The sequence below is a fragment of the Heteronotia binoei genome, chromosome 6 (genome assembly GCF_032191835.1).
Source record: "Heteronotia binoei isolate CCM8104 ecotype False Entrance Well chromosome 6, APGP_CSIRO_Hbin_v1, whole genome shotgun sequence".
NCBI lineage: Eukaryota > Metazoa > Chordata > Lepidosauria > Squamata > Gekkonidae > Heteronotia > Heteronotia binoei.
The window spans coordinates 49,703,261-49,718,897 of NC_083228.1; the positions used below are offsets into that span (position 1 = coordinate 49,703,261).

General features: G+C 38.2%; 1 protein-coding gene across 2 annotated transcripts in view; it reads right to left on the reverse strand.

The window, feature by feature from the left end:
* Nucleotides 1–15,637, reverse strand: part of DOCK1 (dedicator of cytokinesis 1) — a 550,707-nt gene that overhangs the window by 44,443 nt on the left and 490,627 nt on the right. For both annotated transcript variants that reach the window (XM_060241424.1, XM_060241423.1), the window contains exons 41-44: nt 12,904–13,045; nt 12,309–12,387; nt 11,005–11,089; nt 9,516–9,602 (exon numbers count right to left, since the gene is read on the reverse strand). In XM_060241424.1, the coding sequence (XP_060097407.1) occupies nt 9,516–9,602; nt 11,005–11,089; nt 12,309–12,387; nt 12,904–13,045 (393 nt within the window). The remainder of the gene's footprint in view (nt 1–9,515; nt 9,603–11,004; nt 11,090–12,308; nt 12,388–12,903; nt 13,046–15,637) is intronic.

Below are 15,637 nucleotides of genomic sequence, written 5' to 3' on the forward strand. Positions count from 1 at the left end.
GAAGTAGAAAAATGTCAGTGTAATTTTATTTTCACATGTGCAAGCAAGCACAAATACTCATATCACTTTCGTCTGGTCTATTTACAATTATTCTTTCAACAAATATAAATCACACACTGTAAGCCTACCTACAAATAAATATTTTCTCTACATTTGCATATAGATGTATACAGGACATTCTTCCCCACACCCCAGTTTAAATATATGTAACCCAAAGGGTCTGGGATGATGATGATTTAAGATATAGATGTGACATCACCCAACTGAACCCTCAGCCCCTCTGAAATCAGCCCCCAATTCAAGTCTACCTTCTTTTAGGATCTCCAACTCTTCCTATGAGATCTTCCAAATCCAATGCCTATATTTGCCCACTCATTCACAGGAAATATGGTTCTTCCCGATTATATAAAAGTTGACACTTCTGAAAGTTTGAAATTTATAAGGGTCTAATACCATCCATAGGACTAACAAGAATAGTCTAGTTTGGCAGATTTCTATTCTATGGACTCAGCAAATCTGAAGCAGAAAGAGCCCCATATTAACATGACAGTAATTTGGAAGGCTTTTCATTATCATTAAATCTCATCCAGAAAACGTCATTTTCTGCTTCCACATCCACAACAGAGTTGCTTAGCATTATTTTTCTTTTAAGGCCTCTTGTGTCATGTGACAGGTTGGTTTTGAAGCTCAGGAGAGTTCAAAAGTAGCTTGCCATGGGTGGTTCTCTTTGTCAAAAGCACTTACATGAGCCCATAAGTCTCACTAGATCACACCAGAGCTTCTTTGAAACAAATGCAGTGGCAGAACAGGAAAATTAAGGGGTTAATTGGAATGTGTTACAAATGCAAGTCTGTATTTGATTACAGTAATTTGCATAACCTTTACATAAGAACACTTCTATCTAGCTATCAGTAGCTTAACACGTTTCTGAGAGGCACTTATAATCAAATCTTTCTAATCGTCCCTCCTACACCTGCACTCTGATTACATCTAACCTGCTTTAATTACCATTTTTAAAAGTGTGCTTTATGTATTATTTTGGAATGCAAAGTAACATGGGAAACAATTCTGTTATATTTGTCAACCAGTGCGAACTTAACCATTTAATAGTTTCTCCTCACTTCTGAACTGGCTACATCTAGTTTGAACATGAACAATGAGGGGTATAAAGAGTTTAAAAATGGGTAAAAACCCAATACCAGGTAGCTACAAATCCATGCAATTCAGTGGCCTTGTTCCAGTCACTTTCTTAATCTAGCCTGCTTCACAGGAGATAAAATTGGATCCCTGAGAACAAGTTAGTGTCATCTAGCCACAACTGCAGAGACCTAGGTATCAAAAAACAGTGTCTTGGGGGATGTTCATTAGGCTCATCATACTTCTTAACAAACATGATTTGCAAGCTCTGCATGTGCAGTCTTGCTAACAGGATCACTGCAGTGGTTGAGGACATAAGCTCTAACAGCTGTTGAACTGCCTTCACTGGCTACCAATAGTCCAATGCAGAATAACACCATTGCATTAATGCTTTTAGCCCTGTCCATAGGCAAAAACATCTCCCCTGTGTTAGCATCGAGGGAGGTACTAATGATTGTACCCACTGAGAGGGTTCAAGTTGAAATTTTTCTCACTGACCATTAGGCCTAACCTGCTACAGGTGGAAATGGTGTGGTGAACATGGTCGTTCAATAGGTCACAACTGGGGGGGCACAATACGCCAATTGTACAGGTACATAAAAATAGAGCAACTCTGTATGCACAGGTGTGCCACCATTACAGCTATACACTTGGTGAATATTCTCAGCGCAGTAGCAAGACTGAATGGGAAGGATGTGTACTGGAACATTCCGACTGGCTTTCGCTGACGAAGAAAGAAATTGCTAATGATAACCGCCATCCTAAAAGAACAGTATTAGCACTTTTATTAACTTAATTAACTAATTTTTAAACCTAATCAGAATTTTAATGCTTAAATGTAATTTTGTGTTTTTTGCTTTCTTTGTATAATTGAAATTTGTATGATGTTGTTAGCCGCCCTGAGCCTGCTCCGGCGGGGAGGGCGGGATACAAATAAAATTATCTATCATCTATCTATCTATCTATCTATCTATCTATCTATCTATCTATCTATCTATCTATCTATCTATCTATCTATCTATCTATCTATCTATCTATCTATCTATCTATCTATCTATCTATCATGTCAGAGCCCTGTGTAACTTTAAATACACAGGGTGGATTGAAATATGAAAATAGGTGTCCTTTAAATTACTGACTACTAACCACACACCTGGGGCAACAAATTTGAACACAGTAGAAAGTGGCACCATTCTGAACTTTGAAATTTTAAAGAATTTGTTTCGTTTTCTGAGATCCAGTAGGGGTCTACACCTACCATCTTTTTTATCCACCAGAAAAAATCTTGAATGGAAACCCTGGGAGCCCAATTGGGACTCTTTTTGAAGGAATTGGAGCTATCCTGATAGTAGGGCCCAAAGGAACTAAACGGTCCAATGGGGGCCAGAACAGGGTTCAGTAGTCAGAGGAAAGCAGACCTGAGATAGTAAGGCTCAAGCTCGGAGTCACCTTGGAAAGAACCAAGGAGGTCAAAACTTTCTCCCACAGTGCAGCTTTCAGCCTAGAGACTGTGTCCAACCAAGTCTTTGAGGTAAAGTGTTGGCAAACTGAACAAACTCCAATGTTATGGGCCTCTCCTAGGCACAGAAGGCAGAGTTCATGCTTGTCACTGAGCTTCATCTTTGTTCCATATTTTGCACATTTTTAAAATAGTGCCTTAGATGCCACAATGAGGGAACACAAGCACAACAAACAGGGAGAGCCTGGACAGTGGAGCTTGCCTTCCATGAAATAGACTCCCAAAGGAGTGCAAAATGAGTCCTCAATGGACAAAAAGGAGTCTTCTTTTATCCACAGTGACTGGGGGTTGCCAATGGGTTGCAAGTTCCTCCGTCACTCCGGTGGGGGACTGTTTTCTCACACATGCTATGTGCGCGCTGCATGATAACATCACCCAGAAGTGATGTCATCTCGCTGGGAGCATCATGCAGCAATGAGGCTGTTTAGGGGCGAAAATCCCCCCAGAGGCCTGCTCTGTGCCGGTGGGCTGGGGGCCCCCCACCCTGGCGGGAGTTTGGCAGCCCTATGTTGCCAATCCCCAGTTGGGCAAACCAAAAATCTCTGGAGGTATATGTGATCCAAATTACTAGGCTGTATGGTCCATATTCTATATTAAATTCTTTAATAAATCAGATGTCTCATAGAAATGTCTCACACAGGTATGGTTCACAGTAGAACAAATATATCTTCAAATCCCCAAAATTGTAGATTGCAACAGGATTGTAATTCCTGTTTCATACATCCATTTCTTCAGGTTTGAGATTTACTAAGAAACCCAGAAATTAATCTGGTGCTCAATTCTATTTAGTTTCCAAGGTACCAAAAGGTCTCCACAATTCTATAGCCGGCAAAAAAAGCTCAGTCAGGCTTACAGAAGTTGAGGGCAGGGGATCCCTCAGTTTGGAAGCCCTTCCCCCAGGATTATCAGAAAAGGGGGGGAGAATGTCTGCTGGACACTCAATTATACCTTATGGAGACTGATTTCCACAGCGTATCATGGAGAATCAACACTGGATATCTGGGGCTCGGTTTGTGTGTGCTGTTTTTTGAGGTAGAGGTATCACATTTGTAGCATAGCATCTCTGCCTCTCCCTGGGAAGACCTTCTTCTTATTCTATGCAAGAATACCTCTAGGTCAAGTTTGCCTTCAGTGGTCTTTGTTTTAAAATATTATTTAAAACATTGTTTCAAATTCTCTGACTTTTTTAATTGTATCTGGGGCTCTGGGAAAACTGTTTTTTGAGGTAGAGGCACCAAATTTTCAGCATAGCATCCGGTGCCTCTCCTCAAAACACCCTCTCTCCCAAGTTTCAAAAAGGTTGGACCAGGGGGTCCAATTCTATGAGCCCCAAAAGAAGGTGCCCCTATTTTCCAGTATTTCCAATTGAGGGGAAGCATTTAAAAGGCATGTGGTCCCTTTAAATGTGATGGCCAGAACTCCCTTTGGAGTTCAATCATGTTTGACACAACCTTGTTCCTAGATCCACCCCCAAAGTCCACAGATAGTTCTTGAGTCAGACCTGGCAACCCTAACAGTGACGAAGAAAATCGATGGAGCATGCTAGATAGCTTTCTATCCTTCTAGTAGTGAAAAAGGAACTGAGGAAAGGGGGCACCTGCCAGTGGAGCACTTGGCAGGTGTCCTACACATGCGTCGGCTCTAAAAAAGGGTAGGGCACACCCTCTTTGGAGTTTCTGAGCTAGAAAAAAAATATCTTGTGTTTAGGAAGATGAACACAGTATTTCCTTATTGTCTGGCCACTTGCATGTCTTCCACAAAATGTACTCAGTATGTGAAATCCTCACACCTTCTCTATCATTTGGAGATTGGCATATTAACTGCACATTATGCCAAAATTCTGTCCATGCTGTTAATTTTTTTCATCCCTTCAGGTGAATGGGTATTACAGAATATGTTTTGGTACATTGTCCTATCAATTTACATGAATCTGAAAATATACAAGACCATATTGTAGAAATGCAGTTACCCTCTAATGTGCTAACAAGAAACTTATTGCATAAATAGTTGCCTGATCACATTTTTTTGTCATTTGGAAGTAATATGTCATGTGAGACTCAATGCTAGGCAACAGGGAATTTTAGATTAGCATACATTTATGTTAACATGCTCAATTAAACAGTGATCACTCTTCTCCTTTTGGAGAGATAGAAGCCTCAGCCCACACAGGAGACATATCACCCAGAGTTCTTCCTTTATTTTTTTCTGTTGGTTTCAATTATACAGAATCTTGTGATAATTTGGCAATGTCTCCTTCCAAGTACTATCTTATTCTTGGTTCTCTTTCTCCTCCATCTTCTCAGTCTCATTAAATTGTACAATTACATTAACGTTATTTTATGTCATAACTCTAATTAACTCTCTTGCTTCTTATGTATCTGGTTCCAAGGAAGACCTATACAAATTGAGGCCTAGGACATGTAGAATGTGTGCTTTTTTTTTTTTTTAAAGGTGAGATTAGTTCACTGATCCAGAGATCTACAACAGGTCATTAAAAGAACAACCATCAGGGTCATAGAGTATATCAAGCAGGGAGTTCTAAAACCAAGTTGTATCTATCAATCTGTATGGTTAGTAATCTGATACAAAGGAAGGAATCACTGCCTTCTGAAGTACATAGATCTGTTAGACCTTTTGACTGATGATCATCATTGTCACACTTGCATTTTTGCCTTGGTTCTGAAAAGTGCTTACTAAATATCCTGTTCCCATAACTCAGATCTTCTGTTAAACTCCATACCATTTATGAAGTTTCATATTGCTCTCAGCTTACTGGATCCTGCTGATCCTAACTAAGTAATAATACATGGAGATTATAGTCCAATTATTCTTTATCTATCTTGTGACCACATTTTTGCCCAGGAGATTCTTCCATTAGCTCCTCTGGTTTTCCAGAATTCTCTCTTCTCTTTACCCAAAAGATATACTGAATATGTCAACACTTCCTCCTCCCCACAACCAAAAGGAGCAATAACAGACCAGGATGGTGCAAAATAACAAAGCTGGTTTTGACCTTCATATCCTGAACGGCCTGGGATCAGCATATCTGCAAGACTGCCTCTTCCCATATACCCGCCCAGAGAGCCTTATGCTCCATAGATCAACACGTGCTGGTATTCCCTGGTCTGAAAGAAGTCCACCTAGCCTCAACCAGGGCCTGGGTGTTTTCTGTCTGCAGGGACTGTTGCAGTTCCACAGGCCTGTAAGAAAGAGCTGTTTCATCAGGCTTTTGGCTGAAGTGGCTGGTGCTTCTTCATTATGTGGGAGCCAGTTTGGTGTAGTGGTTAAGTGTGTGGACTCTTATCTGGGAGAACCGGGTTTGAATCCCCGCTCCTCCATTTGGACCTGCTGGAATGGCCTTGGGTCAGCCATAACTCTGGCAGAAGTTGTCCTTGAAACAGCAGCTGCTGTGAGAGCCCTCTCAGCTTCACCCACATCACAGGGTGTCTGTTGTGGGGGAAGATGATAAAGGAGATTGTGAGCCGCTCTGAGACTTTGAAGTTCAAAGTGGAGGGTGGGATATAAATTCAGTATCTTCTTCTTCCCTGCTGCAATGGTCCTTCTGAAATGACCTTGTTGAATTGACCTGCTACCTTAAGGGCATGTCATCCGTTTTATACCAGCTGGGGGACATTTAGGAGAATTTTATGAGTAGATGAAATTTGATACCACCATCTGTAGTATTTAAAGTCCTTCTTCTAGTATGTAATACTGTTTTTAGTTATATGAATTAATTTTAACTTTGTATATTTGACTGTTGTTACCTGCCCTAAGCCAGTTGTGGGAAGGGCAGGTTATAAACAGAAAATAATAAATAAATAAATAAATCGTTTCCTTCCAAAAGAAAGGCTTTGTTTAATCACAGTACCAGAAATTAAACAAATACATTTGGCGCTGTTAGAACTAACTGCTGTGAATGAAATCCACATCCTTGGAACTTCTGCTTTGGGTGCCCCCACTTTGTGTGGCTAGATGGGTGGCAACCCAAGATAGGTCCTTCTCAGTCGTTGTCCCTTCCCAAGGATATACATTTGATCCTTCTGCCAGCGAGTTCTGTCCTCTGTTTTATATATGTATTTTAGCTTGGTTTAAATTGGTTTTATGATGTATTTGATTGTTGTTGTTCAGTCACACAGTCAAGTCCGACTCTTTGCGACCGCATGGACAAAGTCACACCAGGCCCTCCTGTCTTCCAACATCCTCCGAAGTCTGCTCAACTTCATGTTTGTTACATCAGTAATGCTGTCCAGACATCTCATCTTTTGCCGTCCCCTTCTTCTTTTGCCTTCCGTCTTTCCCAGCATCAGGATCTTCTCCAGTGAGTGCTCCTTTCTCATTTGGTGGCCAAAGTATTTGAGCTTCAGCTTCAGCATCTGACCTTCCAGGGAACAGTCTGGGTTGATTTCCCTTAGGACTGACTGATTTGATCTTCTTGAAGCCCAAGGGACTCTCAAGATTCTTCTCCAGCACCACAGCTCAAAAGCATCTATTCTTCTGCACTCGGCCTTCCTTATGGTCCAGCTCTCACAGCCATACATTACTACTGGGAATACCATCACTTTAACTATACGGACCTTTGTTGGCAGGGTTGATGTCTCCACTTTTTATTATACTGCCCAGGTTCACCACAGCTGTCCTCCAAAGGAGAATGTCTTTTAATTTCATGGCTACAGTCACCATCTGCAGTACACATGTATTTGATAGTGTTGTTTTAATTGTTAGTTGCCTTGTAGATGTTGATCAGACAGAAAGGTGGAATATAAATGTTGTAAATAAAGAAATAATAAATTCTTTAAAATATTAACATAGACATTATAAATAGAACTGAAGCTTCATAGGGTAATTCTGGGTTACTTAAATGACACATTTCTGCAAACCAGAGTTTCAGGATAACAAGGGTCATTATCAAGTTTATCTACAATATGAGCCAGCAGTATCTGTTTTTACTCATACTAATCATAGCAAATAATACATTTCTGCTGTAATACTCTGTATTCCAGAGCCAACATACACAGTAGTCATATAACTAATGCTTTATCCCTCCATCTAGCCACAATGAAGATAGGTGGCTGCTTTCAGACTGGAACTATTAGAATTTTAAATTTAAAAATAAAATATTTGTCATAACCTGCATACAACAATTATAGGTTATAGCTCTTCATACCTCCAGTTCCACTTCTATCCCTTGCAATACAAGTTTAAAGATGACTTATTTCATTTGATTTTTACAAAACTCTCAGTATTTGTATCAGGAATTAAACTTAGAATTACATACATCTAGGAACAGTCAATTTTGCTGCTAGCTTTCATCTGATAAGATTATTCAGGAACAGCTAATCCAGCTTTTGTACCAAATATATTGTGCACAGTAGGTCAAAAGTTATCTTTTCTCTCCTCATGCATTATTCTATTGGGTGGTGATAGTATGTTCCTTAACCCTTGCTTACAATAGGCTTATGTAAAAATACTTTTTGGAGCATTTTCGCATTATTTGATGCTATGTGTTGCGCTTAACAGTTCCATGCAGGAAACTACATGCCTATACGAACCTACATTCTTAATTCATAACATGAAGACATTTTTTAATGATCTGATAGGACTGGAGACAATATAATGAAGTGTGGTATCATTATTATTTGGATACTGAAAAGGGAAAATTCATTACACATGTTTCATTGGTCAATAACTGTGGGCATTTTGTTATATTTTATACAATACACAGTCAAAGACTTTGTTCATTCAATTTATTATCAACCTGAAAGCAACGATACATTCCATTATTCTTAAAAACCCATCTTATTTTTTAAAAAATCTAATTAATGTAACTTTGAAACAGAACAATTTATATATTCTCAAAATAATTAATTTTCATTTGTAAATTTTCTCATAAAAATGATAGAAGAGGAGGGAGGAAATCCATGAATGCTCTAAGCACATAAAACTGCAATTTTTACAAAAGTCATTAAAACCATTAACATGTTTAAGCGTTATGCAAATACATTCTGAATATAATTTCTATTTTAAAGTTCCTGCTGTCTTATAAAGGATGCCAACTGAGTAGTACTTCTCAAAAATTGAATTAATCTAAAATTAAAATTATGATTTAGTGGCTGTTTGCTGTGACATCTAACAGCTTGGCAGTAATTTTTTTAAAGTCCTGCCTATGACACACTATTTTTTTAAAATATATACATTTCCTCAGTGCAATACAACATGAATCCTTAGGAAGAGAGTAGGATTGCCAGTTCTGGGTTGGGAAATACCTGGTCAGAGCAGGGCAGGGTTTGGGGAGAGGAGTCATAGAGGAGAGGAGCCACAGAGTCCAATTTCCAAATTGGCCATTTTCTCTGGATGAACTGATCTTTGTCACCTAGAAATTACTTGTAATCCCAGATCTCCAGCTACTACTTGGCAGGGCATTTTTTGAGCAGGGACGCTCAGGAACACAGTTCCAGCTGGCTTGGTGTCAGGGTGTGTGGCATAATATGTAAATGATGTCTGCTGGGCTTCTTCTACAAAAAGACTGGCTTAGAGATTGGCAAGTCTAAAGATAAGGCTTGTGCAAGCCACATAGCAAACCAAAAAGTACTGGAAGATCATTTAGCTGAACTGTTCAAATGAAGCAGGAACTGCTATAGAAAGTCACTAAGAAATTAACAATCAAATACTGTAATGAACCACAATGTAGTGAATAGGCAAATACAAAATTTTCAAGTTTCCTGCAGGAAAACAAATTATTTTAAGTTGGACAGCCAACAACATGAAATATAGGCATCAAGAAACATATCAGAGACTTTAAAAAAAAATAGCAACCTTGTCAGTAAGCAGTCTTCGTAAATACCATCTGAACTGATCTTACCATAAAAACTGATTTGACTTCAAACCATCTTAAAATCCCAGGTAATTTATATCCCGTCACATAAATGGTTCTCTCAATCCACATATTCTGCAAATTTAAGATAAACAGTTTGAAGTAGAATATTAGTAGATTGATAGTCTTCAGCCTAATAATATATAATTCTATTATCACAAAAATCTTAGTCATATACTAGATTTTTTTTTATAAAATCAAAAAGACTGTCCTGTGCCTTACAAATTCTTGTGTATAATACTTTGTAGTGAGCTCATTAATATATAGTCAAGGACCTGAACATATGCTATTTGGGTATAGATTACCTTATAAATTGTTTCTGCAAGCCTCATGAGCTTCAAGAGCACAGGGCTACAATTTGGAAGACAGGTAAAAGAGAGTATAAATAAACTCCCTTTGCTGTTCTCCCCATAACATGGATTTGATGTTTAATGGCAAACAAGCAATATTAAGACATTATATTCAGTTGCACTTGTTCTATCAATGTGAGTGGATCAGGCAGTGAACATAAAAGAGTGAGCAAATACTATTAATTTCTCTGGGGAAATAACCATGTAGTTTTATTTAATGTGACCTATCACAGTACTGCTGTGATTCTGCCATATACATCAAAGACTTATAATACATCAGACTTTAATGTTCTAACATGGAAGCTGGTTATTGGATTACATTTTCACAATTCCTATATACATCACAGTAGGCAAACTGTGTTGCGGATTTCCTTGGCAATCCCTTCAAGGGCCCTTCCTCTTAGGATTTAGATTTATTTGTTCCTTGTCAACTGTTTCTGCTATCCTGATAACACTAAAAAGAAAACAAAGAATATGCTGATTAAGAAAGCACACTGTCCTATATCTGCTACAATATGGTATTAATATCTGCGCACATAGGCTGCAGGAAAATGCTTTTAATAAAATCTGCTCTTAGAAAAGCAACTTTTGAAAGCCCAGGGCTTTGTAGAGTTCATAAAAGAAAAGGAAAGCTCATATTAATTTACACTGATGTATGTAAGTAAAATCATAAAGCTTAAATTTTACTGACCATGAGATCAACCCCCTCAAAGACAAGAGTTAAACCGCTGTGGCCAGAATGCTTACATCAATGTACTTCAGCTTTAGTTGACCTGAAATATCATCAAGACTTGCAGCTTCATTTTTCTCATACTATAAGAGCAATCCTGATCAGCTTGACACAGAAGTCATGTTATCCAGGAAATATTCCTTAGTATTCCAGCCTAAGTGACTAACAGGGCCACTCTAAGCACCATTCATGGTCTAATACACAGGATGGCAATCTAAGTATTTAACAACTTAGGAACAACACCTGCCCCAGTTGAATGAACCAAGTTTTTGGTACTCATAATACCCTGTATAAAATTATTTTATATTGACTAATTTAAAAAGAACAGGTATTGAAACTAAGTAGTGTATTTCTGATAACCATTGTTTTATATTGCACAAATATAAAAATTAATTACCGCAAATTCATTATCAGGGTTTTTCTCTCCTTTTCTAATTGGTCGTGAATATTCAAATCGCTGAACCTCATTCACCCTGTAGAAACTAGAAGGAAAAAAAAAAGAAATATACATATGAATACATATTTTCTTATTATTATATGAATAAGCATTATAATAATTAAGATAAATATATCTGTCAAGCCACTACACTGACTCTTAAATTACCAGACATATCTCAAGAACAGCTCTCCCTGTTATGAGAGCTGTAGAGTAATTTAAAGTGACTCTTATGTTTACACTGATCCAAATTGACTGAAAGATTAATCTAACTTTGATTTAAGAGATTGGAGGCAAACAATATAGGATTTAAAAATGCCTTGCAAAAAAAAAAATTGTAAACCCACAAAATTATCTTGATCTGCCTGGACAGTTACATTAGTTGGTTCTAGTACTAACTATTATGTTTCAGGAGCACGACAAATACCATAATGAAATTCAAATTTCAAATAAATTTAATTTTTAAAAACCCAACATCCAACACAGCAAGATAACTTATTGCTGATTGCCTCACAGACTGTTTACAATAACCAGGAAACATATACCAACAATGGTCCACCAAGAAAGATTATCTAGCAAGAAAGATTTCCATCTGACTGCCAATAGGGCATTTCCATATCTTTATTTTCCCACACAATAAAGGTGTTCCACTTCAGGTGGAAAGAGTTTGGCTTTGCAAAACCAGCAAAAGAGATCATACCTATATAAATCAAAGATTAAGTTAAGAGACTAATAAATCCGTATATATTTTTGGTGAACTGTTTTGTACAACTTCTGGAAATAAAACAAACAAGGTTCTCAGATATAATGAATCCCTTTCAGAAATTAACGGCTTGGAAAAAAAAATAAAAAAAAGAAATTAACGGCTTGGATTCAGCAGAATATACACTTGCAGAAGCAACTGCTCTAACTTTCCTTCCCCCTTCCCCAGCAACTCTTTGTGCATTTCAAAAATCTTCTTTGAGGGCTGGGGGCAAAAGAAGCACAGCAAGGTAGGCTGAAGTGAGGAAGGAGAATTGTGTGAAATTGTTTCATCCTGTTTTGGAACAGTCAAAAGCAGATGATGTGCAGTAGGCTACTGGATATGAAGAAGGAGAGAGGGACAGAAAAAAGTAATGGTGAGCACAACTTTTAATCAAGCAATGTTTCATCAGAACCCAAGTTCTTTGTGCTTTGTTTTACTCTCCTCCGCACTGTGGAAATAGTCCCGGTAATGCAACAAAGCAAATTTAACTGTGGAAGGTTTAAAAGTAAAACAATCATACCTTAAAATTTGTTCTGATACTGGCTTGTGAAACTTTGCTGGTAAATCAAGTTTTGGCTTTACAGTGAAGCACTGAATATCTGAATTTTAGGATTAAGAACTGTAAGATATACACTGAACCATCAGAGAAATAGTCCTAGTTTAAGGACTAAAAACATAGCTTTTTAATAGAAAAAGCCCAGTAGGAACTCATTTGCAGATAAGGCCACACCCCCTGATATCACCATTGTTTCACACAGGGCTTTTTTGTAGAAAAAGTCCAGCAGAAATTGATTTGCATATTAAGCCACACCTCCTGACACCAAGCCTGCTGGAACTGCATTCCTATGCATTCCTGCTAAAAAAAAGCCCTGTAAAAACATACCATGTATCAATTTTGCTGATGCAGGTTTTGTTCCGGTCAAAGTCAGAATGAGTGGTCTCCTGGAACCCTATGTACTATGTACTAAGGTAGGATATAAATTTAGCTAGTAAATATACATCAACTGAAATACACACGCATCAGAATATATATAAAAATACGGAAGAAAGGGGAAAGCTTGTATGTTATCAAAGAAGTGTATCAGTTACATCTTTATGTTGTTTTTAAAGGATACACTGTCCAGGAGAATTTTTAATGTCTTCGCTGGGAGGAGATGTTGTCTTCATTTTTTCAGCATTTGGAAACTGGGTTAACAACCTCGCTTCAAAGTCTTCACGACGCTCATACTCTTTTCCTCGATAAATAAAAACTTTGTTCTGTAAACAAATATACATTGAAATTTGTGTGAATCACAGATCCCAAACCAATAAACAAATACACAACAGAAAAGATCATCTGGCACACATTGCTTCTAATTTCTGAAGTGACAATTTTGCAGGCATTCGCCTGCCATAATTTATTTGTCAGGGATCTGAAGAACTTGTAACTTTTAATCAGTGAATCTGACCCCATTGATAAGTTTCATCTGTGGTGTGGGAGCTGCTTAAAAATGGGTGGAAGTGGGTGTCATTCCACATAATTTGAGAAAAGCAGCTCCCCAATGAAGCCAGTGAAGCTCTTACCCCTGTCAAGTTTCTAAGGCGAGATTCTGGCAATTGTTAGCTAGACAGAGGTGGGCAGAGAAGATGTGTTTACCTTTCTCATGCTTAAATATAAAACTGTAAAATTATAAGTGGCTTGCTTTTAATGTTGTGACATGATAGGCTGTTTAAAGTAACCTAGTAATACAGTAATACAGAAGAACCCCGTAGCATAGAGTGGTAAAGCTGCAAGTACTGCAGTCGGAGGCCTCTGCTCACGACCTGAATTCGATCCCAGTGGAAACTGGTTCAGGTAGCCGGCTCCAGGTTGACTCAGTCTTCTATCCTTCCGAGGTCAGTAAAACGAGTACCAAGCTTGCTGGGGGGAAAGTGTAGATGACTGGGGAAGGCAATGGCAAACTACCCTGTAAAAAGTCTGCCGTGAAAACGTTGTGAAAGCAACATCACCCCAGAGTTGAAAACGACTGGTGCTTGCACAGGGGACTACCTTTACCTAGTAATACAGTACATGATTTGCCTTCAATCTCAGGTTTGATCACTGCCATCTGAAGTTTTTTTTTAAGAGATTCTTCTCAATTTAAAATAATACCAACTAACAGGGCGTGAAACCATGTGTGTGTGAAATGCCATCAAGTTTATTTTATTTATTTTCATTTATAGTTCTCCAATTACTGGTCTAGAATTACCAACACCCTGACTTCTGTACAAGGTAATTTCTTTACCTTTCTAAACTTGTTAGGGTGCACTATGTGCATTTAAAGTATTTAGCTGGCATATTTAGTAAGGGATAAAAATTGGAGTTGTTTGGAATTTGATGTTGTGCTTTGAGAACTAAGAATCAAAATCTTAGTATGTTAGCATTAGTAAATAGAAAAAAAGAAACACATTTTCATGCAATGTGATATAATAACATGATTTTACCTCATCTTATGATCTGAGAAATTATCACTTTGTTTCAAAATGATTCAACATTTCAAAATCTTTTTGGAAAGGGAAAAAATTGTTTTGACACTAACATCTTGCCCTCTTTAAATTCAGTGTGGCTGGTTAGCTATGTATCAGATATTTCTAGAGTTGCTAATCACCAGGTTGGGTCTGGAATTCTCCCGGAATTAGAAATGATCTCCAGACTGCAAAAACAGTTCTCCTGGAGCAAATGGCAGCTTTGGAGTGTGGACTCTGTAGAAGTAAGGCTCACAGAAAATCATGCTTGTTTTGAATGAAGCAAAAGGCTCCATCGGCTGTGAAAAAAATGGGTCAGTCAATCAGATGACGGCAGTGGGCTATTTTGCCCTGCTGATCTCTCTCACCTTCAGTCTTCTTGCTGTGGCTGACCTACCCACCCTCCCTAGGGGCAGCACAAGATTAGCTCATCACTATATAGGGACCAGCAAGAATTTTGGTGGGGTCCCGAAAATCGGTTTTACCAGGCGCTTTCTTTTTACATATTCCATGCTGTTTCATTTGGGATAGATTTATCCCATTAAATAGGCCTAGTTTCCATAACTGCTTAGGCCACAACTAGTTGGCAGGAATAGGGAGGGTTGTTTTGTATAGGTAGGGATTATTATTATTATTATTATTACTTGATTAATCGCCCCATCCCAGCTAGTGCCAGGCTCTGGGCAATGTACAACATTAAAATAGAATACATACATTAATATCAATAAAATCAGTTACATTAAAAATAGATTACAAATCCCGATGGAATCTCGTTTAAAGTGATGTTGTTCAGTCATTGTATCAGGCCATTAATTAGCAAGCACCCTGAGATATCTGCATGATAGAAAGCATGAATTGAACAGCTATTGCTAAGGAGTGCCCTTAGTGCTGAGTGGCATCTTTTGAACCTGGTGGTAGCCTTGCAGCACATCAGGGGGGAGGGATGAAGATGGGCACCTCTTTGCACTATGGATATGCAGGTGGTGATAAGCAAGGTTGGTAGAAATGCCAATCAAGTCCAAAAGGCGGACAGCATAGATGCTTAGTACCCTCCCCCCAAAAAAATCATCAGTTTATTGAAATAAGCAGTATTATAGACCAGCCATTTATTTAAGTTGAATACAGTTAAATAAATAAACTAGCTGAACCCATGATCAGTTTTTTGTGTCTTAATTTGGGAGGTGCCAAAGCAAGTATATCCCTATTGAAATGTTCCCACCCCACACTCTACCCTCCCCAGTTACAGCACCTAAATCACCAGGGGTTTCCCAAGCTGGAGTTGGCAACAAAATATGTTTGAAAATAATGTAATTGAGAAGAAGTGATAAATTTAAGAATCCAGCTAGGAAACTATTTACATTGATA